This window comes from Erythrolamprus reginae, chromosome 7 (assembly GCF_031021105.1).
Source record: "Erythrolamprus reginae isolate rEryReg1 chromosome 7, rEryReg1.hap1, whole genome shotgun sequence".
Taxonomy (NCBI): Eukaryota; Metazoa; Chordata; class Lepidosauria; order Squamata; family Dipsadidae; genus Erythrolamprus; species Erythrolamprus reginae.
Window position 1 is genome coordinate 26336720 of NC_091956.1, and position 23635 is coordinate 26360354.

At 39.1% G+C, this 23635-nt stretch overlaps 1 protein-coding gene across 1 annotated transcript in view; it reads right to left on the reverse strand.

Annotated features, from left to right (window-relative positions):
* Positions 1-23455, reverse strand: part of LOC139170271 (bifunctional heparan sulfate N-deacetylase/N-sulfotransferase 3) — a 103628-nt gene extending 80173 nt beyond the window's left edge. The window contains exons 1-2 of the mRNA XM_070757247.1: positions 23131-23455; positions 14885-16005 (exon numbers count right to left, since the gene is read on the reverse strand). Coding sequence (XP_070613348.1) covers positions 14885-15856 — 972 coding nt within the window. The 5' untranslated portion in view covers positions 15857-16005; positions 23131-23455. The remainder of the gene's footprint in view (positions 1-14884; positions 16006-23130) is intronic.
* Positions 23456-23635: the final 180 nt, after the last annotated feature.

A 23635-nucleotide genomic window follows, 5' to 3' on the forward strand; every position in this document is an offset into this window, starting at 1 on the left:
CCCACCTTGCCAGCGAAGCACCCGTTTTTGCACTGCTGGGATTCCCTTGCTGTGATTTCCCTGCAGCATCACAAAAACACGGAAGTCCAGAGGTGGGGTTTCCCATGGAGGGGAGCCTCAGGGGAATCCCAGCAGCGCAAAAATGGGTGCTTTTCTGGCAAGGGAGATCCATCCCAAAGGGAATAAACATGCATTGACGTTATAATAATAATTTAAAAAATCATATTGCTTATTGTGTTATAAAAGTGATCTTCAAGAATCATCACTGTAGTGCTGAAAGAAGCTAAAGGAAACTACTGAACAGTCTATCAGTAATCATACAATTGCCCCGCTGATTTCCAGTCAGCAGCCAAAAAATGCATTTTAAATACAAATCAGTAAAAATTACTAGATGTTTCTCCTGCATTAAAAGGAAATGCCTAGAATGGAACAGGGTTTTGCTATAAGCATTGCTTTGAAAAATCAAAGTTATTTTCTTTTAAGCTTGTATTATTTTATAGACATTTATTAAATAAACATACAGTAGGTCTCCAATAATTCCCTGTAGCAATTGCTGAATTGCAGAAAGAGAGGTTTTCCTAGGTTTTCTTAGGCATTTCCTTCTTGATATCATCAATCAGTGACTAATGTTACAGCATTTAGCTAATCAGTACTAGAAAACTAAAGCAGGTTTCCCTGTTAGATGAATGCTATACAATTTGCAGCCAGTACTGCCATTAAGAATTCTGGAAACAAAGTTCTCATATTTGGGGAAGGGAAGGGTGCATCAGACTGGGAAAACAGAAAATGAGAAGAAAGGAATTGAAACTCATACTTGAATACTGATGTGCATATATGTTTTAATTTGTATACAGTGGTACCTCTACTTACGAACTTAATTCGTTCCGTGACCAGTTTCTTAAGTAGAAAAGTTTGTAAGAAGCAATTTTTCCCATAGAAATCAATGTAAAATGTAAAAGCAAATAATGTGTTTGATTGGGGAAACCACAGGAAGGGTGGAGGCCCTGTTTCCTCCCAGGAGATTCTTAAAGAGGCCTCACGGAGGCTTCTCCCCAGCTTTTCCAGACCTGTTTCCTCCCAGAGAGGCCCCACAGAGGCTTCTCCCCGCCTTTTCCATTTTCAGTTTCGGCGGCTCGGGTTTGTACGTGGAAAGTGGTTCTTGAGAAGAGGCAAATAATTCTTGAACACCCAGTTCTTATCTAGAAAAGTTCGTAAGTAGAGGCGTTTGTAGGTAGAGGTACCTCTGTAAAATAAATGAAAACCAGTTTGGTAGGATGATTAAAGCACCAGACTAAAAACTGGTGAGACTGGGAGTTTAGACCAGCCTTAGGCATGAAACCAACTGTGTGATTTCAACCAGCGTTAGGTCAGTCATTCTCTTTCAGTCCTAAAAAAGGGTAGCACAGTGGTGAAATCCAATTTTTTTTACTACGTCTCTCGGCATGGCTTGATGGGCTTGGTATGGCATGGTGGACGTGGCTTGGTGGGCATGGCAGGGGATGGATACTGCAAAATCCCTATTTCCTCTCTAATCCTGGGGAAAGAATACTGCAAAATCTCCATTCCAACCCCGCTCTGGGACCAACCAAAGGTGGTATTCGCCGGTTCTCCAAAACTTCCGCTACCGGTTGTGTGACCTATTCAAACTTTCTGCTACCGGTTCTCCTGACCACTCAAAATTCTGCTACCGGTTGTTTGACTTACTCAAAATTTCTGCTACCGGTTCTATGAACCATTCAAAAGTTCTGCTACTGGTTCTCCAGAACCTGTCAGAATTTAATTTAATTTAATTTATTTGACTTATATACCGCCCAATCCTGTAGGACTCAGGGCGGCTTACAACAATAAAAAAATATGATACAGTAAAAGTCAAATATGAAACAGGGCCTGGGACAAATGGTACTATTGGTTAAAAAAAAGAAATTACTTAAAAATTATTCATCAAGAAAAATATCCAACAGAAAACAACGTGAAAAACCAGCAATCTAGCGACACAAATCATAATATCAAATTGAAACGACAAACTGTAAACATCGATCGACACAAATTTCGAACTACAAAGAAACCGAATGAACAAACCCTTAAATCACTGATACGTGTTGGCACTAGCAACTACGTCAAACGCATATGGACAAAACTTTAGAGAAATCTACATCACCTATATGTTCAAACCACAGGCCGCTAAACATTGAAGCCCAAGCTCTAATGCTGGCCCTCTACACTCTTCTTACTACTCTTTTTTGCTCCAATTTCCTATCCCTCTTCCCCTTGAATCTCTTTCCCCTTTTCCCCAACCCCCTCCCCTTCTCTCCTTACCCACTTATGCGTACTATATAAGTAAATTGTAATTGCTAGAATGTACATTATATATATTTCGTTTACTTTTCTGTACCCCGTTTTTAATGTATATATTCAATAAACATATTTTTTTTTAAAAAAAAATATGAAACATTAAAAAAACAGTAAACCCCCAATTAACTAATCAATAAAAACTCCTAAATTACACTATATAGTCATACACACATCCAAGCAAATTACAGTTCGGCTGTGTTACTCTCATGGTCCCAGACCTGCTGGCAAAGCCAGGTCTTCAAGGTCTTTCGGAAGGCCAGTAGGATGGGAGCAGTATGAATATCAGGTGTGTGTGTGTGTGTAGTAGTTTCCAAAGAGCCAAGGCAGCCACAGAGAAGGCCCACCTCTGTGGGCCTGCCAACCTGCATTGTTTAGTGGACGGGACCTGGAAAAGGCCAACCCTGTGGGATCTAATTGGTCTCTGGGAGGTATGCAGCAGGGGACGGTCCTGTAGATCAGTGTTTCCCAACCTTGGCAATTTGAAGATATCTGGACTTCAACTCCCAGAATTCCGCAGCCAGCGAATGCTGGCTGGGGAATTCTGGGAGTTGAAGTCCAGGTATCTCCAAGTTGCCAAGTTTGGGAAACACTGCTGTAGATAGTCTGCTCCTAAGAACCTGCTGGATTTCACCCTTGAGGCAGTGACAAACTACTTCTAAAAATCTAGGAGAAAACCCCTGCAGGGAGTAACCCACATAAATAGCAGGAGCCAAGACTATTTGAAAGTACACAATAATTTGAAAACAAAAAGTTCTATGAAGAAGCTGCATTTCCCTATCATGAGTCAGGTAAAAGAGTATGCTAGTTATTTAGCTCTGCAATTTTATGGGTTAATTAGTAGAATACAACAATTGCCAGGAAAATGAAATATGGGATTCTCCAGCAGGAAGAAAAAGACATACCCTTTTATTCCTAGTTCCCCAGAACTTAAAGCACTGCTTTAAGCAGTTGGAAACTTCCGTATGGAATCTGATTCATACTGACTGACACATTTGGTCCATTAGTGCATTCAAAGATCACAGCTGGCTTTGGCTATGCAGTGCTAGAGCCCTGAGGCTCCACATTAAAATTGGCAACTGTTACACAGTGTTTATTTTATTTTTTACCATACCCTTAACTAAGTGAGTTCGAACAGTATTTTTCTGGTAGATCCACTGACGCATATCTGTTAATCTGCACCTTATTCTAAATTTCTAAATTCTAAAAGAATTATTTTTACAAATACATTTCTCTTACGTGGATAGCTTTTATTTTTAATTCCAAAGGGTAAAAGACTATTGCTATGTATTCTGTCATCACAGTACATATCATCCTTATCTACAGTGAAGTTCTAACAATAGGTAATGCATTGCTTGTAGTTAAATCAAGGGAAGTAAATACAGTGGTACCTCTACTTAAGAACTTTTCTAGATAAGAACCGGGTGTTCAAGATTTTTTGCCTCTATATAAGAACCATTTTCTACTTAAGAACTCGGAAAAATTTCCTAGGAAATTTGAGAGTGGTACGAAAGCCTGGCCAGTTTCCTGCCATTCCCCCTGGGTTTCTCTCTCTGGTGCAGTGTACAAGAGACAGCCTCGTACCGGGTATATGGGAGGCGCGTGCGCCTCCTCACCGTCTCAGAGTCCCTCTTTATTATTTTTTTAAGTCTTAAGGTTTTGGATTTTTTTGATTCCCCTCACCTCACCTTCTTCCTTCGGCAGCAACTGTCCTCCTCCTCTTCTTCCTCCTCCTCCCACCTAAATTCCAAGCTTTTATTTCTTTCCTAATCGGTTTGCACACATTATTTGCTTTTACATTGATTCCTATGAGAAAAATTGCTTCTACTTAAGAACGTTTCTACTTAAGAACCTGGTCATGGGACGAATTAAGTTCTTAAGTAGAGGTACCACTGTACTACGGAAATACCACTGGACCCATGTAGTGCACTTTTGCTTCCTAACGTACATGATTTTTATTTTATTTTTTTAATTTGGAAAAAATAAGCTGGCCATATAAATTTTTTAGGGTTCTTAAAGAGTCCCACTGTTGGTTTGGTGTGTGTGTGTGAAACAAAATGCATGTTATAGAGCTATTTCAATTTGTAGAAAGTTTATACATACAAGGCCACATTTTGAGTAAATACATGTTCAATTTGTGAACATACCCTCAAGATTCCTATAACAACAAAAACATGCTAGACATCACAGTTGTCGAGGGCTAGTTTATAGTTTATTGATAACTCTGTACCAGGGGGTGCCACAGTCAAAGAAAAAGAACTAGAAAAAAATCATGAAGTATCGTGACCATCAAAACTACAAGGCTATGGATGAAACATGTACTCATTGATACCCACTGTCATTGGAGCAGTTGGTACCAGGTCCAGGAATTTTACAAAAGACATCAAGAAATTTCAGCTTCCTGAAATAACACCAACAGAACTGCAAAAACCTGTGTTATTTGGTACATCATATTTTAAGAAGATACTTGGTTGATAACTAGAATGCTGGAAGCAACTTGTTATCAACCATTAGCACCAGTCAATGGTATTTATGACACATCTTTAAATGTTTAGTTGACTTGAGTGCCATGTTTAATAAATAAAAGAAATAGTAACAGCACCACTTAAGACATATACCACTTTGTAATGCTTTACAGCCCTCTCTAAGCAGTTTACCATATTGCTCAGCATATTGCCCTTCCCCCTACCCCCTCTCTCTCTCCATAAATCAGGCTTTCAATAATGTTGGCACATGTCTCTACGTTTGTGGTTTGCCTGGGCTCCACTAAGTGAAGAATTGTCTTGGCCACATATAAAACATATAATGTACTTAATGTACTTAATGTATATTAATCACATGTTTACGATCTTGTAGGATTGCATTATTAGCTATCCAGGGGCGCATGTGGTCTAGGTGTCACAGGTTATACATGCCTGGTTTAGGGGTTTCTGGACAGATCAGTTATAGAAGCTGAAAGTTAATTAATTAATTAATTAATTAATTAATTAATTAATATTTGTATGCCGCCCCTCTCCGGAGACTGTCAAACAACACAGATGTCTCTTATTCTAACAATCCAGTTTCAAGATTTACATGTCCATTTACACAAGACATTCATATGACCTTCAATAGTTGATCTTGCCAAACTGAATCTTGCTAAGTAAGACAATGGACACCTTAAACATTAAAAACAGAGGATAATTAAAAAATCCCAATGGGATATCATTTCAATTTTCTTAGATACTACATTCCTGACCTTAGAGTTGCTCTAGGTAGACAAATTTCAAAGTCCAATTAAAGTGCCCGGCTGTAAAATGTGAACTCATTAACAAATCTGATTATGCCTGTCAGGGCTCAAAAAAGAATTATGAGTAATTCTTACAGTACATAATGAAAAAGAAGAAGGGATATGCAGTTTTCTACTAGGTGGGTTGCATATTGTATTAACAGGAATAAAAATTAGATTAATTATAATTAAGCAATCTTGGCGTCTTAGTGGACAACCAGCTAAATATGAGCCAGTAGTGTGCAGCAGTAACCAGAAAAGCCAATGCAATCGAAGTTGTATTAACAGAGGGATATAATTTAGATCAAGTAAGGTACTAATACCACTCTATATAAAGCTTTAGTAAGATCACACCTAGAGGACTGCATCCAGTTTTGGTCACCACACTATAAAACAGATGTGGAGACTCTAGAAAAAATGCAGAGAACAACCAGGACTGGAGACTAAAACATATTTAGAACTGTTACAGGAACTAGGCATGGCTAGTCCAGTGAAAAGAAGGACCAGGGGAGACATGATAGTAGTGTTCCAATATTTCAGGGGCTCAGAGAGGAGGGGGTCAGGTTATTTTCCAAAGCACTTGAAGAACAGACAAGGAATAATGGATGGAAACTGACAGGGACAGATTCCACCTAGAAATAAGGAGGGACTTTCTGACAGTGAGAACACACAACCAATGGAACAGCTTGCCTTCAGAAGTTGTGGGAGCTTCATCATTGGAGGCTTTCAATAAGAGACTGGACTGCCATTTGTCAGAAATGGTGTAGTGTCTCCTGCTTGTGCGGGGGCTTGGACTAGATGACTTATAACAGTGATGGTGAACGTATGGCACAGGTGCCACAGGTGGCACACTGAGCCATATCTGCTGGGCAGCTGATTTTTTGCTCTCACAGAGGTTCTGGGAGAGCATTTTTGGCTTCCAGAGAGCCTCTGGGAAGCCTTTGGAGCCTGGGGAGGGAGGAATACAAGCCTACTGGGCCCATCAGAAATTGGGAAACAGGCCATTTCCGGTCTCCAGAGGGCCTCCAGGGGAAGCTGTTTTTGCCCTCCCCAGGCACTGAATTATGAGTGTGGGCACTCGTGCATGTGCGAAAGCGCACACATATGCTCTTTCAGCACCCGAGGGAAAAAAGGTTACTGCCATTAATGACCTATAAGGTCCTTTCCAACTCTGTTAATCTCTTAGAGACATAGATTCTCTCTTCAGTCTCCAGTGTGTTTTCTCCTGAGTGTGATAGGGAGTTAACTATATAATTTTCACATCATTTTGGGTTTGTTGCCACTTTAATTTATTTAATATTTATATTTTATTTTCCTGCATCTTCTAAATAGGAAAAATAGTTCCACCATCATCATCATATTCAGGGTTATCTTAGTAGAATCAGAAACAATGGTAAATTCTGAATATATAACTTATTATCGATGCAAAGGTATATATTGATAACTTTGATTGCATTTTCTTTTCATAGAAACCACAAGTCTATGAGCAATCCTAATTTATATTAAAAAAAAACATTAGCAATTAGGCAAACTGCCACTTTAAAATATAGACCTGAATTTGTTCTCTTTTGTTTACAAATTATTAGAATATTATAATTGCCAAGAGTATGCTAAATTCATACTCCGAGAAACAATGGGACAGGGCTACTCTTTGGTTTCTGATTTTTCTATCACACAAGAATTTGGAGTTCTTAATATCAGAGATTTGGGGTATATGTACTGTTAGTACAGGGTACATGGTTGTTAGGGATTGCCATTGTAAACTGCATATTGTACACTTGTACCAAACTTGTACTTAAAGAGTTAATGTGCACTCAAAGAGTTAACTTGTACTTGATGAGTTAATATTCAAGGCTGTTTCGTCACTTCCTCATTGAAGCTATAAAAGCTCATTATTCTGCTCAGTCACTTCCTTTTCACTTTGCCTGAGAGGGGGAGTTGTGTTTACGCTTCGTGCGTATCTTCTTGTATAAGCTTCGTGCTTATTATCTATATTGTATTTTGCTTTGTGCTTCTAATCTTGTAATTGCTCAGTGCTTATTATTCTGTATTTGCTTCATGCTTATTATGGATTGTTTATATTTTATTTATATGTAAATAATACTTATTTAACTAAGTCTGAGTCTTGGCTTTATCACACATCCACACTCTGTTAAAATTCTCTGCTCGGTGTTGTCGAAGTTTTCATAGCTTAACCAAGACAAGCCAACATGTACTGGTTCTGATTTTGGTATCCTTAGTTCCTTTAATACATTCAGAGTTCACAGGCCTCTGGTTAACTGTCCAAATTCCAAATCCTTATTTCCACAATGCTAACATTAGAGATGGTAGCTGTTCACCATTGACTATTTTGCTCTAACATTTCATTAATGGAGTTTGTGTGAACAATTTGGAGTGGTGGCAGCGGAGGGCGTTTTCCCTAACATATTCCTGTAACTACAGTAAGACCACTAACTGTTCTCAATACACGACACATTGATTCGCTAAAAATGTAATAAGAGCCATGCTGGATCAAATTATCATACCGTTGTTCCCAGTGGCCAACCAGTTGTTCTATATGAGACTTCTAAGCAGGATATGAGTGACCTCTCCAGGTTCCTAAGAGGCCGGTAAGGGGCGTATATAAGTGCACTGATGTGCCTATCGTCCCCTTCCCAATTGTCTTTCCTTATCTCATATATCATATATATTCTCTCCTTATCTATATCTATATCTATCTATCTATCTATCTATCTATCTATCTATCTATCTATCTATATTATATATATATCATATATACTTATACTGTATATTCTCTCCTTATCTCTTATATAATATATATTCTCTCCCTCCCATCTACTTCTCTTCTTTTTTACTTTCTATCTTTATATATATTACTTAATGTTTATTCTCTTCCCTATGTATTGTATATTGGACAAAGAATAAATAAATAAAATAAATAAAAAAATAAATGGATGCTGTTTCTGCCATATTCATTTTTTGAAAAGTCTTGAAATCTAGCACTTTGTCAAATTCTCTCCCCAACTTTTATAGCTTTCTGGTTTCCAATACTAAATGAATTGGTTGTTTTATAATTAGGTTTTCAGTGCAAATGAGGTCACAAACATACTGATTTAAGTTTATAAAATCATGTAGTTTATTTGATTTTGGCTTACTGATGTGACATGAACATTAATAGTGGCCTAGGCATAATGTCTGAAGCTGTTAATTTCTCGTGTCATGTTCACAATTTGAAGGCAATTCCTCTATCCATGTTTCTCTTAATATGAATTGTTTAAATGCAAACTCAAGTTCTGCTACTGAAAGTCCTTAAATGTTTTTCATATCAAAACTCAGTCCATGTAGCAAAATGATTTTTTTTTCTTTCACTGAAGGACTTCTAGTTTAAAGTGAATATTGAAGAATGAAAATTATAGCTTAATCTTGTTCAGTCACCCTGCCTCTGCACCGAATTTAATGTATAAATTGCCACTCTCTTCCCACAAATCCCTCTGGTGAAATTTAAAAAATCACGAGGAATGTTCTGCATTCATGGGGTACTTTTATGTAGATGCTAAATTTCCATTTCAACAAGAAATTTGATAATGCCAGAGGCAGAGCCTTATATTACAGCCAAGGACAGCTAAATGTTTTCTAATAATATAACATGAAGGGAAGGATGCTTCACCTCTGCTCCTTGCATTGAATTCTACATGAAAAAATATAGTTTGAAAGGGCTATAGCAAGGGTATATCCCTTGCTATAGCCCAGGGTCCGGATCCAGCCTACAGGGTGCTTAGATTTGGCCCGCGTGCCCACCCTGGAAATAGCAAAGACCTGGCCCATGGTGCATCTGCCAGCAAAAATGGAGTTTAGGAGGGATGCCCATGTCCCTTTCGAGTTCCTTTTTGCTGGCAGAGGGTTGCAGGAGGCCATTGTAGCTGAAAATGGAGCTCAAGAGCCTGTTTTCACTGGTAGAACACTCGGACCACTGCAGGTGCCCCCCAACAGGAGTGATATTGAGCTGACCACACCCACTCCGGCCATGCCCGCCAAAGTCAAACACAACCCTGATGAAATCAAGTTTGACATCCCTGGGCTATATGATTTGCAGGCTTAGCTATTTGTTCTTCCTAATGGTCTGTAAAACTTTTTAAAAGGTAAAAATAGTTGTAATTTGTTGAAAGCATTTATACCTATGAGAGTTTCAAATACTGCTATTAATATTAAAAGAATACTATTTAGTCTTTTTTTTCCCCAAGTTGGGTGTCCAAATAAGCTAATAAATAATAAGCATTAAAATGTTACAGTGATACCTTGTCTTACAAACTTAATTGGTTCCGGGACGAGGTTCTTAAGGTGAAAAGTTTGTAAGACGAAACAATGTTTCCCATAGGAATCAATGGAAAAGCGATTAATGCATGCAAGCCCAAAATTCACCCCTTTTGCCAGCCGAAGTGCCCGTTTTTGCGCTGCTGGGATTCCACCGAGGCTCCCCTCCATGGGAAACCCCACCTCCGGACTTCCGTGTTTTTGCGATGCTGCAGGGGAATCCCAGAATCGCAAAAACGATCACTTCGCTGGCAACGGAAGTCCGGAGGCGCGGCATCCCAGCGGCCACGGTGGGTTTGTAAGGTGAAAATAGTTTGTAAGAAGAGGCAAAAAAATCTTAAACCCTGGGTTTGTATCTCGAAAAGTTTGTATGATGAGGCGTTTGTAAAACAAGGTATCACTGTATTTCTAATTTACCACAATTATATTGTTTGTCATTGACTGATATACTGTTTCATAATTTGGCCTTTGACTACTGATTGCAAATTTTAAAAATGCATTGATTAAGCTAAGGTATATCAAGAGTTATGTTTTAATTTCATATCTTTAATCTTCTATTCTCAATTTCTGATGAACCAAATCCAATAATTAAAGTGATAAATTCCAGATTGATTTTAAATTAAATTGAAGATTTATAGGTTATTCCCTAGCCATCTGTTCCTTGATTGAATTTTTCTTAATGAAACAAGAGAACCGAAGTGCAGAAAAATAACTTTCTTTAAAGGTTACACCTACTCATATAAATCCAGATTTTAACTGAAACACAACATACGGCATATTAATATTTCATCTGTCTGCATGAATTGGAAGGAGAGGAGGAAGCTGAAAAGCTATGCTAAACCAATTGTTAGCTTATTATGGATGATTACAGAGAAAATCCATGTGCTGTAGTTTCCGTGCCATCCAAAATAGTTCCTGGAAAGTTAAGAGATTTGTTCAGTTTTCAAAAGTCTTGAAATCTTATGGTAGTATTATCCAGGTAGTTTGAACCATACTCTACCAGCCCAGACTAACTTTTCTATAACAATAGATTCTTTTAGGTTAGTTTGCCCTTTGCAGAATATTAATCAATTTCAGAATATGAAAGCTTTCCATAGGGAATGCACGTAGAACATAATAAAAACAAAACAAGAAAGCAAATTTTTTGAAGACCATATCTAAATTTAGTACAAGAACCAGTGAGAATAGCTAATGCAGGATGCTTGTAGCCGGTAACTTAAAATATCTGATGTAATGAAGAAATAAATATGTACTTCTTACTTAGAGTATACCTTTATCTAGTTTAATGTATAACTTTCTGTTCTGTCTGGGTCACTCCGGAAGCCAAAACCAACCCAAAAAGAGAAGCCAGACACACCGGTAAAAGGCAAAGGCAGTTTATAAAATTCAAGAAAAACACAGATAACAGAAAATGTCCTTACAAACAGGAAAACGCTGTATCTTCAAATATATCCACGAAGGCAAAAGTCCATGCAGCAATACAGGATTCTTGCTGCCAAGACGAGGCTGTAGATAGCAGACCTACACCTCTCACGGGTCTTCCAAACTGCTGGGCCACAAGCCAGGAACAGAGACGTCAAGAACAAAGCAGGTCACCGTAACTCCAACTGATAACACTCCACATAGCTTCAAGGGCTTGCCTGCTTTTTAAACCCTGCTAAGGAGGACCACACCCAAGCCCAGCTGTTCCCAATTCAGTGCTGATAATACTTCTTTAATTGCGCCTTTCTCTGATCTGACCGTCTCTGTCGCATGTCAATGACGGCTTGAGCTTCATCACCTAATGACTTCAAGCTACTGGCTGGGGAGAGCCTCCCCACCCCCGGGGCTCTCATGCTGTTCTCCTTCGTCCCATTCCTGACTTTCCTCTCCCCCGTCCGACTGCTCAGCCCCCTCCTCTTCACTGTCATCTTCCTCCGGCCATGGAGCCAGCAGAGACACAGCCGGTCCCTGAGCAGCCTCAGGCTGAAGCACAATACTTTCCATGAAAAAAATACTTTGCACACACTCTTCTAAAGCCAGTTTGGTCTAGTGCAGTGATGCAAACTTTTTAAAGACCAAGTGCCCAAACTGCAACCCAAACAGGGGTGAAATGTTCCCCGCTCATGTCTATCAGTCATCGGAGAGGCAGTCGTGAAGGGAGCAAGATGCTCCGCCCACCCACCTGGACGTCGCCATTTGGGTTCTTTTACCCTCTGCGCATGTACAAAATGCTTTGCGCATGTGCATAGGTTAAAAGAACCGAAATGGCGATGTCTGGGCAGGTGGGCGGAGCCTCGCATTCCCTTCGCAACCATTTCTACGATAACCAATAGGCACAAGTAAACTGGGAGCATTTTACCCCTGAACCCAAACACCACTTATTTATTGCAAAGCGCCAACATAGCAATTTAATACTGTAGTTTTAGTTTAGGGAAAAAAACCTCATACATTAACATCTTTTGACTTAAAAGGAAAACAGCTTTCATTGATACAAACAACTTTCGATATTTACAATTTCGGGCCAATCTCAACCATAATTTTATTTAGTTATGTTTTACATTTCTGAACTGTCCATCTCCCTCAAAGAGGAATCTTGCTGATGGAACCTCTGTCTGCAAATACATTTGGGCAACATTAATAGAGGATTTGAACCCCAAAATCAAACACAGCCTTCCCATTCATCTTTCTAGTAAGTGTATGGCCCACTTCATCTATTCGTAGGCACCAAATATTCCTAATATGAAGTATGATCCCAATCTAGAATTTGCATTAATGAATGTTTAATGTCATGTTCGTGAAATATATGTCATAGTTTGCATAATTGATTTGTTAAAAATAGTCAAATCTGTTGACTTTGCCAAGCCAAAAAGTCTTTTTACGACTTAAGAGTGCTATATGGGTGAGGCTTATAGCTGTATCTATTTATGAATTAATTAAAGTTTCAAGGGGTGACTTTATCACAGTAACCAAATTAAGAGTTAATTCAGCACCCGGCCAAGTGAAGGCTGTCTATGGCACAGCCTGATACGCCCATGACGTCAGTGCCATCTGTACACTGCGGAGAAAGGCTCCAGTTCTTTCTAACCAAGCGCTTCACATTAGTTTATCCTTGCTTTATTTTCTCCGAGGGTGGAGGCCTCGAGAAGGGGATTGGGGCAGTCCCGGTGGGATCAGGCATATCACGGGGCAGCCTAGGAGGTGGGGTCCTCACCCAGGCAGAAAGTGAGGAGGGGAAAAAAAGAGCCTGACAGAGCTAGGAATGCAGAAGCGGAGACTGATGCTTATACCGGCCCCTTGTAAACATTGGTCTCCGCTTCTGCAGCTCCATCTCCATCAGGCTCTTCTCTCCCCCCACTTACTTTCTGCCAGGACAAGGACCCCGTCTCCTAGGCTGCCCCGTGAGATGCCTGATCCCATCATGGCTGCACCAATCATCAAACTTTGGCAAAGTCTTCTGGATGAACTCTGAGTATTCCCTCTGGCATACCATAGGTTCGCCACCACTAGTCTAAGGCACCAGGTTAGGAACTAGGAGATTAAGAGTTCTAGTCCCATTTAGGCATGAAAGTCTGACCTTGCCTCTCAAAGTTCACCTCACCTCACCGGGTTGTTACTGTGAGGAAAATAGGAGGAAGATATGCTGGATATGTTTGCCAACTTGAGCTATTTGTAAAAATAATAGAGGTGGGATAAAAATAAAACAAATTTTTCAATTTGTCATGTACCAACTCTTGTTTCTCCAATAATTAAATTTAATAATTTAATTAAACAATAAAATTTAAAGAATAATTTTTCCTCCTCTGCTCTAAAGTATTACAGCATGAGAAAAGGTTCCCCACAGGATTCCATTCACCATGTAACCTACCATTTAAGAAAATAAAATGTGGTGCCTTCAGCCTGGTTGCTATACTTACAGATCTCAGAAAAAAGGAGTGATTATCATCAAATCTATGCTCCTGAAAAAGCCTGGACCCATTTCAAACCTCTATATGCTATAAATTGTATCATCAACCATAGAGAGGGCAAAAATTATGCAAATATGATCCACCAGGCCATTTTATTGGCAGTCACATATTTTCATTGCACATAGAACACTATACCCACAAAACAATCCATGGAATCTACTGCTCTATAACTTTATCTTCTGTACACGATAAAGCGGGTTTTTTTTAATCCAATGTATCAAAACATAAAATTTAATATACATATATTAATTAATATCACAACATCTCACCAATAGAAAAAAAATAGCAACAAGATTAATCATTCTGGAAAAAAAACTAATGTACCATATTTTCTGCAGTATAAGATGCACCGGAGTATAAAAAAACACCTTAGTTTTTGGGCAGGAAAATAAGGGAGGGGGAATCTGCCTACCAGGTAGTCTCATCTGGCTAGCGTCCTTAGTCTGGTCAGCTTCAGCACATTATATTATCCCGTGTTAGGGCTTTAAAAAAACCTTATTCAGATTCAGAAGCAATGAAAAAAAGCCTGCAAAGACTTAGGGCTGGAAAAAAACTTATTCGGAGAGAGTAGCAATGAAAAAGCCTGCAAGCTGGGAAGATCATTATCACCTCATTATGGCTGGGGGAAAAAGTTTTTTTATAAGATGCACCCACATTTTCAAATTGGCCCCTCTTTTGGGGGGAAAAACGGTATGTCTTATATTCCAAAAAATATGGTAATTTATTTTGGGCAAGAATAGCCTATAATAGCCAGTTTCCCACAAAGGCCAGCCAAAACACTACGGCTTTTTTAGCTCTACTAAATTAAAAGATTTAACCGACGTAAAAACAAACAATGGCTTATGGTAATTAAAATACTGGTTTTATTTCAAATGAATGCATTGAACACAAAGGAGTTGACTTTGGATTTAAATAAAACTTTATTTAACTATAAAAGTTTTTGCATTAAAAACAAACAAACATTTGGACATCACCACCATACCATAGGAGACATTCTGTCATACCATACCTGAACATCACTGGCTTTCATTCTTGTTTCCTCTTTTCCAACAAAGATGTCATCAATATCTACAAGTATGTATCTATCCAGGGATAATGGAAGTCTCCTTCCAGTCAAAAACGAGACAGCATCTATAAAGATGAGTTTGTGCAGCCAGAAGTTCAAATTGTTACCAAAAAGAACACGCTGAATTCCATCATGAAGACCCAAGTCATGAATAACTGTTGCATGTAGAACATTTTTAATAGCAGCCGGAGGAAGGTTTTCGGGTACTCTTACTTTTGCAAATACAACAGGTTGGTAAGCTGAATGGTTTATATGGAAAACTGTCCAGTCATTTCCAGGCAAAGGCCCTTTGTCAAGCTTGGATGGTTTTGTTAGATGGAGCAAAGGAGAATGAGGATTGATGCAACAGTCTTTTATACCTACATTGCCATGGAACTGGAAAGGAACACCCTTTAATTTAAAAGTCTGCAAGGTATTATCACTGCTTTTTTGAAACCCAATCATCCCTACACTAAATTCCACACAGTATTTATCCAGAAGGCCCCGATTCCAGGAATCCATATTCACATATTTATAAATATTTTCATATATTATTAGAAGATACTTGCCTTTATTTTTATCTATCAGTACAGGGAGGTCACCTTTCCCAGAAGCAATCTCTATGTGATATTGGAACCTGTTGGATTCTAATATCATGACTATATCTTGACCCAGTACAGAGTACTGACTTTCCACAAATACAAGCACAACAGGGTCAGTCCTTAGTGGTTCACTGGGCTTAATCATCTTCCATGGAGATGGCAGCCCTGGAAGATCCTCACAGTCAATCTCGGAAGAAAGTTCAGAAGGTTCGTTTTCTTGCTTGTAACCACTGTATAAATAATAGGCTGAAATAACAATGCTCACCGTACAAAATGTAGCTAGTAATATTACTGTTCGTTGAAAATGTTTGTGAAGTTTCACAACAAAAGTCATGTTGTAAGTCAGACCAAGATGCTTTCCAGTTTTGACTGCATTGAGATGATAAAGAATTTCAGCATTTATTCCAGTTCAGTTTTAGCAGTTTATGTCACCATTGCAGCCTGTGTATTTCTGTCTTCTGTACAATTCAGAGTCAATATAGTCTGGAAAGGAAAAAATCGAGAGTTAAGTGGGTTTTTTTCACTCTTAACCAACTGATCACAAAAATTTTAACACATTTCTATCTAACAATGGAATTAAATTTGAAATGGGAACTGAATTAAAATGGTCTTCTTCCAAAAAAATGTCCCATAAAAAGACACTTCTCCAACTTCATTATTCCTAGATCAGTATTTCTCAACCTGGGGGTTGGGACCCCTTTGTGGGTCGAACAATGGTTTCACAGGGGTTGCCTAAGACCATGACAAATTTCCCATGGTGTTAGGAACCTTCTCTATTCTGGCACCTTGGAACAGATTTTTACAACCCACCAATCAGGCATTTATTTCAAGACCTAAAATGGTCACCTAACATCAAAAATATCATCAAAAAAGCACAACAAAGAATGTTCTTTCTGCGCCAGCTCAGGAAGCTCAAACTGCCCAAGGAGCTGCTGATACAGTTCTACAGAGGAATCATTGAGTCTGTCATCTGCACCTCTATAACTATCTGGCTTGGTGCTGCAACCCAACAGGATCGACACAGACTTCAGAGGATAATCAGAACTGCAGAAAAAACAATTGCTGCCAACCTGCCTTCCATTGAGGACCTGTATACTGCACGAGTCAAAAAGAGGACACAAATTGTTTCAACTCCTACCCTCAAAACATCGCTACAGAGCACTGCACACCAAGACAACTAGACACAAGAACAGTTTTTTCCCCGAACACCATCACTCTAGTAAACAAATAATTCCCTCAACACTGTCAGACTTTCTACTAAATCTGCACTTCTATTCTACTAGTTTTTCTCATCATTTCTTTCACCCATTTCATCCCATGTTGACTGTATGTCTGTAACTTGTTGCTTATATCCTAAGATTTTTATTAATATTGCTTCTTCATTGCTTATTTGACCCCTATGACAATCATTAAGTGCTGTACCACATGATTCTTGACAAATGTATATTTTATTTTATGTATGCTGAGAGCACATGCACCAAGACAAATTCCTTGTGTGTCCAATCACACTTGGCCAATAAAAATTCTATTCTATTCTATTCTATTCTATTCTATTCTACTATATTATATGTCCTTCTAACCTTCCTGCCAATCAGCTTAGAGCTCTGTTGGGAGAGTTGGCACTAGACTTATGGTTGGGGGATCACTACAACATAAGAAACTATATTAAGTGGTCGTGGCATTAGAAAAGTTGAGAACCACTGTCCTAGATGGATCAATTCCCACGATCTGTACCCTATATGGCAATTTATCAAACAACTTCATAAGTTATCGTTTGGTATAATATTTAATTTCATCGTTTAAATCCTGAAATTTATTATTTCCCAATATAATAAAATATAGAAAAAACAATTCACATTTATATATTTAAAGTAATTAATTAAACATAATATAAAAATAAATTTAGAAACGTAATAAAGTAAATCTTCAACATCAGGTACAGTATATCTTAGTGGAATCCTATGGCTTCCGAGACAGTGATCCAATAAACAAGATCCAATAAACAAGATTGGTGATTTTTTCCTAAATAAGAAAGAGCCTTCTTGAAAACAAAAGAAGACGAACATTCAGATACATTTCTAATCCTGAAGAATTAGTAGGCTTTTAAAATGTATTCACCTTTGATAGCAAAATAACAATGGAGATGGACAGCCAGAATTCAAAGCTTCAGAGCACCCAGAAAGGAGATTCCATTCATTATTATTAGGGGATATGATTAGGGGACTGGAGACTAAAACATATAAAGAACGTTTGCAAAAATTGAGTACAGTGATCCCTCGATTATCGCGAGGGTTCCGTTCCAAGACCCCTCGCGATAATCGATTTTTCGCGATGTAGGGTTGCGGAAGTAAAAACACCATCTGCGCATGCGTGCCCTTTTTTTCATGGCCGCGCATGCGCAGATGGTGGAGTTTACGTGGGCGGCGGGGAAGACCCAGGGAAGGTTCCTTCGGCCGCCCAGCAGCTGATCTGCTCGGCAGCGCAGCGAGGAGCCGAATCGGGGTTTCCCCTTTGCGTGGGCGGCGGGGAAACCCCGATCTTCGTCTGCTCGCTGCTGCTGCGGCCGCCCAGCAGCTGATCTGCTCGGCAGCGCAGCGAGGAGCCGAATCGGGGTTTCCCCTTTGCGTGGGCGGCGGGGAAACCCCGATCTTCGTCTGCTCGCTGCTGCTGCGGCCGCCCAGCAGCTGATCTGCTCGGCAGCGCAGCAGCAGCGAGCAGACGAAGATCGGGGTTTCCCCGCCGCCCACGCAAAGGGGAAACCCCGATTCGGCTCCTTGCTGCGCTGCCGAGCAGATCAGCTGCTGGGAGACCGAAGGAACCTTCCCTGGGTCTTCCTCGCTGATGCCCCCGCTCGCTCGCCCGCCCGCCACCCGCCCGCAAGAGGGGGAGAGATAGAGAAAGAGAGAGAAGGAAAGAAAGAGATGAGAGAGGGAGGAAGAGAGTGTGAGAGAGGAAGAAGATAGAGAAAGAGAGAGAGAAAGAAAGATGAGAAAGGAAGGAAGAGAGTGACGTCATCGGGTGGGAAAAATCGCGATATAGCGTTTCGCGAAGAACGAGATCGCGAAAATCGAGGGATCATTGTATATCTAGTTTAATGAAAAGAAAGACTAGGGGTGACATGAGAGTAGTGTTTCGTTATCTCAGGGGTTGCCACAAGGAAGAGGGAATGAAACTATTCTCCAAAGCACCTGAGGGTAGGACAAGAAGCAATGGGTGGAAACTAAACAAGGAGAGAAGCAACCTAGAACAGTGTTTCTCAACCTTTCTAATGCCGCGACCCCATATACAATTTCTCATGTTGTAGTGACCCCAAATCATAAATCTAGAACCAATTCTCCCAACAGAGCTTTAAGCTGATTAGCAGGAAGGTCAGAGGGACACCCCCACTGTAAATGCCCAATTGGTTGAATTGTAAAAATATGTTCCAAGGCGCCAGAATAGAAGCTTTAATTCCAAACACCATGAGAAATTTGGCTTTTCCCATGGGTTTTAGGCGACCCCTGTGAAACAGTCATTCGACCCCCCAAAGGGATTCCAACCCCCAGGTTGAGAACCACTGACCTAGAACTAAGGAGAAATTTCCTGATAGTAAGAATGATTCATCAGTGGAACAACCTGCCTTCAGAAGTTGTGAATGGTCCAACATTGGACATTTTAAAGAAGAGATTGGATAACCATTTGTCTGAAATGGTCTAAGCGGGGGGGTGGATTAAAAGACCTCCAAGGTCCCTTTCAATTCTGTTATTCTATTCTATTCACTCTCCGGTCACATTTAAAGTATTTAAAGTGACAGATGTATTTTAAAATTCAGAGATTGTCATCAGTCTGGGAGAATATACAGGATCAAGATTTTTAAGGACACCCTCCCCCATGTCCAATAAGATGGGAGTGATGGCATTCTCCAGATTTCACCCATTAAACAATACCAGCATGCAGGATCCAGGAATGTGACTTTTTATTTGGTATGACAACTCTATGGAACAACTTTCCTCCAATATCCAGAGAGCCTCCAACCATGCTAGATCTGGACCATCCCTTAAGACACTGGAGCAGAATGATGTGTGAATTACCGGTAAGTGTCAGTATGTGTTTTTGTGACTTCTTGTGCTTGGCATATAGCCATTAGATGCAACACTGCAGTTTGTTGGATTTTATTAGTAAAGTATTTTTCAGGGTTGTTGTTTTTTAGTATTGTTATCTTCCCAGAAAAAAGTGGTGAGTAGACAGCCATATAAATTGAACAAATAAAGCACAGTCCTTTTCCTGGACTAAAATTATATGTGTTTCAACTAAACATGATAAATTGCACAATCTTTTCTATAATGGTGCATAGGTATTAAAGTCATCTAACCAACACTGTATACGAATAGCATTTTTAAAAGAAAACTAATATCATGTCTGGCAGTAAAATGCATCAACTTAAAAAGACATTAAAATAAATTAATATCTTAAAATAAACACCAATTATTATTACAAATTAAATGTAGCTATGGGGAAGATAACTGATACAGTATGGCTTAATAGTTTATATAAAATAATACATTCAATATAAACTAATAGGATCAGCAACATTTGTTGCTGGGGAACTATACAAAACAAACATTAAGACATGATAAGCAAAAAAAAATGTTTTTAAATCCTACTGATTTTAATGGGAAAAATAAAACTCCTACATAATCCTTGTGCAGAAAATAATCAGAGTTCAGTGATCTTAACATCAGCCTCATTGTGTCCCCTTTTCTGATTTGATACAATTAAAAAGCAAATGTTTAATATATCGTGTAATATCAGATTAAAGAAGGGTAGATTCTAACATTTTATATTTAACTGTATTTGGATTTTACTTGCTTGGAACACTTACAATCACAGAGTGACCAAAATGCATGTGTGTTTATTTACATTAAAAATAACAACAATAGATAGGAATCTAAGAAAGCCATATTGAAACGATAAATTTCCAGTATATATGAATCCATCAGTTATGAATCACAAAACATGGACATATTCTTTTAGACCTTATACTAATCACAAAATGTTTGTATTCCATTCCTGAGAAATGCTTATTCAGCAATCCTTTTAAGGAATATCTATTTACTACACCAGCAACATATTTACAGCAGTCTTCCAAATACCACCTTATAAAATTGTTTTAACCAAGTCCAAACAAACCAAATGTTATGACTATTTGCAGTTTTGTTGCTCTTTGGTTCACTTATATACATGGAATTGTCTACAACATAAATAAATGAGACAAATGGCACCTAACCCTATATTTTGCATCTTCCCAGACATAAGTGTAGTGAAACAACTTGTCTCCAGAGGTTTGGGTTCCCCAACACTTGAAGTTTTTAAGAAGAGAGTGGACAGCCAGTTGTCTGAAACGGAATAGGTTTTCCTAACCGAAATGATTGGACTAGAAGACCTCCAAGGTCCCTTCCAACTCTGATATTCTGTTCTATTAAACATTCCAAAATTCTAGCGATGTTAAAAAAGTGACATATTTGACAGTATTAAGCTAAATATTTCAGTTTGACATATCTGAATGCTGCTCCAGCAAAATGTGGCCCGGATCTCTTTTAGATCCAAAGAAACAAGAAGGCAATCCCATACATCCCACTGAGCTAACTGCTTTAACTAGATTGCTAATCCTGCTTTAATAGGATTGCAACTGTGAAGTTGAAAACTGTTTCAGTTAGACTGAAATAGTTTATTCAACTGTGGGTGGAATAGATAGACACACTTCTTGTATTTGCCTTAACATCCAGGACAAAGTGTGATGGTTCATGTGTATTTTTCCGTAGTATTTATTTAAAATAAAATAAAAACAGATTCGAAGCTTCCGATTCCCTTATTTAGTTAGGTTGTATTGTACTTTCTATCTGTTTTAAAATTACTGTTTCTCATCAACTGACTTCCTAATGAATTTATTCCAATGATTTATAAGTTCTAGTTCTGCCTTAGATATGAAGGCCAATTGAGTGACTTTGAGCCAGGCAGTCTCTCAGCCCAACCCATCTCATAGTGGTGGTATTGTGGGGAAAATAAGAAGAGTGAAACGAATTAGATATGTTTGCTGCCCTGAGTTATTTATAAACATAATAAAGGCAGGGTTAAAATATTTACATATAAATAACATTCAGAATAACTTCCAGATTTTAACAATATCATGAAAGGTACCCTGCTCATTTCATTCTTTTTCAAATGAGGTTACTAAAGCATTTAACAATACAGTTCCTTACATTCAATCAGAGGTAAACCTATTTCAGTCTAATAATGCTTAATCCAAAGACTTGTGTCCAGCATGGGTGCAATTTATTCTCTGCCATTGTTTCTCTACATTTTTAGTTAAGATTTGTATACATATACCACCTACTAAGACAATTGGAAATAAACAGGGTAGCACCTCAGCTTTGAATATTAAGTTCATTACATTACATTTTTTTCAATATATATTCTAAAATGCTTGTTTTCTAAAATATTTAATTTCACAAAAATATTAAACTTCTTTTCTAAAATATTTAATTTTACGTTTTTCATCTCTTCCTTCAAAGAAAAAATCCCATGTAAATTGCAAACATAAGTTTGCTGTTTCCCTTTTAAAAAAGTATGTGTAAACAAGACCACATAACTTCAATTAGAAATTCAGATGGTTTTTTTTTTAAAAAAAAAATTGTTCACAATGTTCACAGGATAATTAAAGTTCTATTTGATTGCCAGGCCAATGAAATAATTCTGAATCTCACAAAACACTAGAGGGCATCAAGGACTCACCAAAAAATAAAATAAATCCAACCAAGAACAAGGTAACCTGGTACCACACTAAGGAAGACAGATGTTAACAGAGCAAGCAACATAAAAAAAATGAAATTGCAAACTCCTAAACATGGGGGGGAGGGTTCCTCTTTAAAAATTAGGATTTTTTTTAAATTAAAAAATTACAAAGTCAGGAAAAACGGCATGCTTGCAATAAATTACTCCTGTATACTCCCCACTCCCCAAGCATCTATTTTTTGCATCCAAGATCACGGCTGCACAACCTTGAAACACATAGCCCGAACTTTTATTCTGCGATTTCTTTTCAAAAAATGAACGTTTATTCCAGGGAAGAATACAAAAAGAAAAAAGAATTTTTTTAAAAGAACTTTTATTGCGGGAAACAAAGAGGAGCCCAAGTTTGCAGATGAACAGCCTCCTCGGTGGAGAAAGAAAAAAAATAAGCATAGAAACAGAAGATTGACGGCAGAAAAAGACCTCACGGTCCATCTAGTCTGCCCTTATACTATTTCCTGTATTTCATCTTAGGGTGGATCTATGTTTATCCCAGGCATGTTAAAATTCAGTTACTGTGGATTTACCAACCACGTCTGCTGGAAGTTTGTTCCAAGCATCTACTACTCTTTCAGTCAAATAATATTTTCTCACGTTACTTCTAATCTTTCCCCAACTAACCTGATTGTGCCCCCTTGGTTCTTGTGTTCACTTTCCTATTAAAAACACTTCTCTCCTGAACCTTATTTAACCCTTTAACATATTTAAATGTTAAACATATTTAACATATTTAGCAAACAAACCGCCGCCCACCGCCACTCATCCCGAGACCTCCCTTACCTGCCGGGGCGCACCGAAGCCATGGGGGCGCCTCCTATTCTTCCTTGGGGGGGGGTTCCCGCACGCTCCTCTCCGCCCCTTCCCAGAGAAAGAGAGAGGCAGCCGGCGGCACTCTCGTCATTCAGCACCTCCCGGAGCCAGAAAGCACTCGACGTCGAGGCGGCAGCTGCTCTCTTCGCTCTGCCTGCCTGCCTGCCTTCCCTCCCTCCTTCCCCGGGAAAAAAAGGAGGCGGGCAGGAAGAGCGCAGTAGACAAAAAGGAGGGGGGGAGGGCGGGCACCACCTTCCCCCCCCTTCAGGAGAAAGCCGCCCTCCCGCTGGCTCCGCCGACTGGAAGCCGCTCCAACATCTTCCCCTCAAGTAGCGGGCAGAACACCGAATGCCGGGCTCGCTTTCTCATTGGTGGAAGGCTTTCTTTACTTAACCAATCAGGGTTTGGGGTCTCCTCGGGCTGTGGCTTTGGATGAGAGCGACTCCAGGTTCCTGGCTGCTGTTGGCGTGGGGAG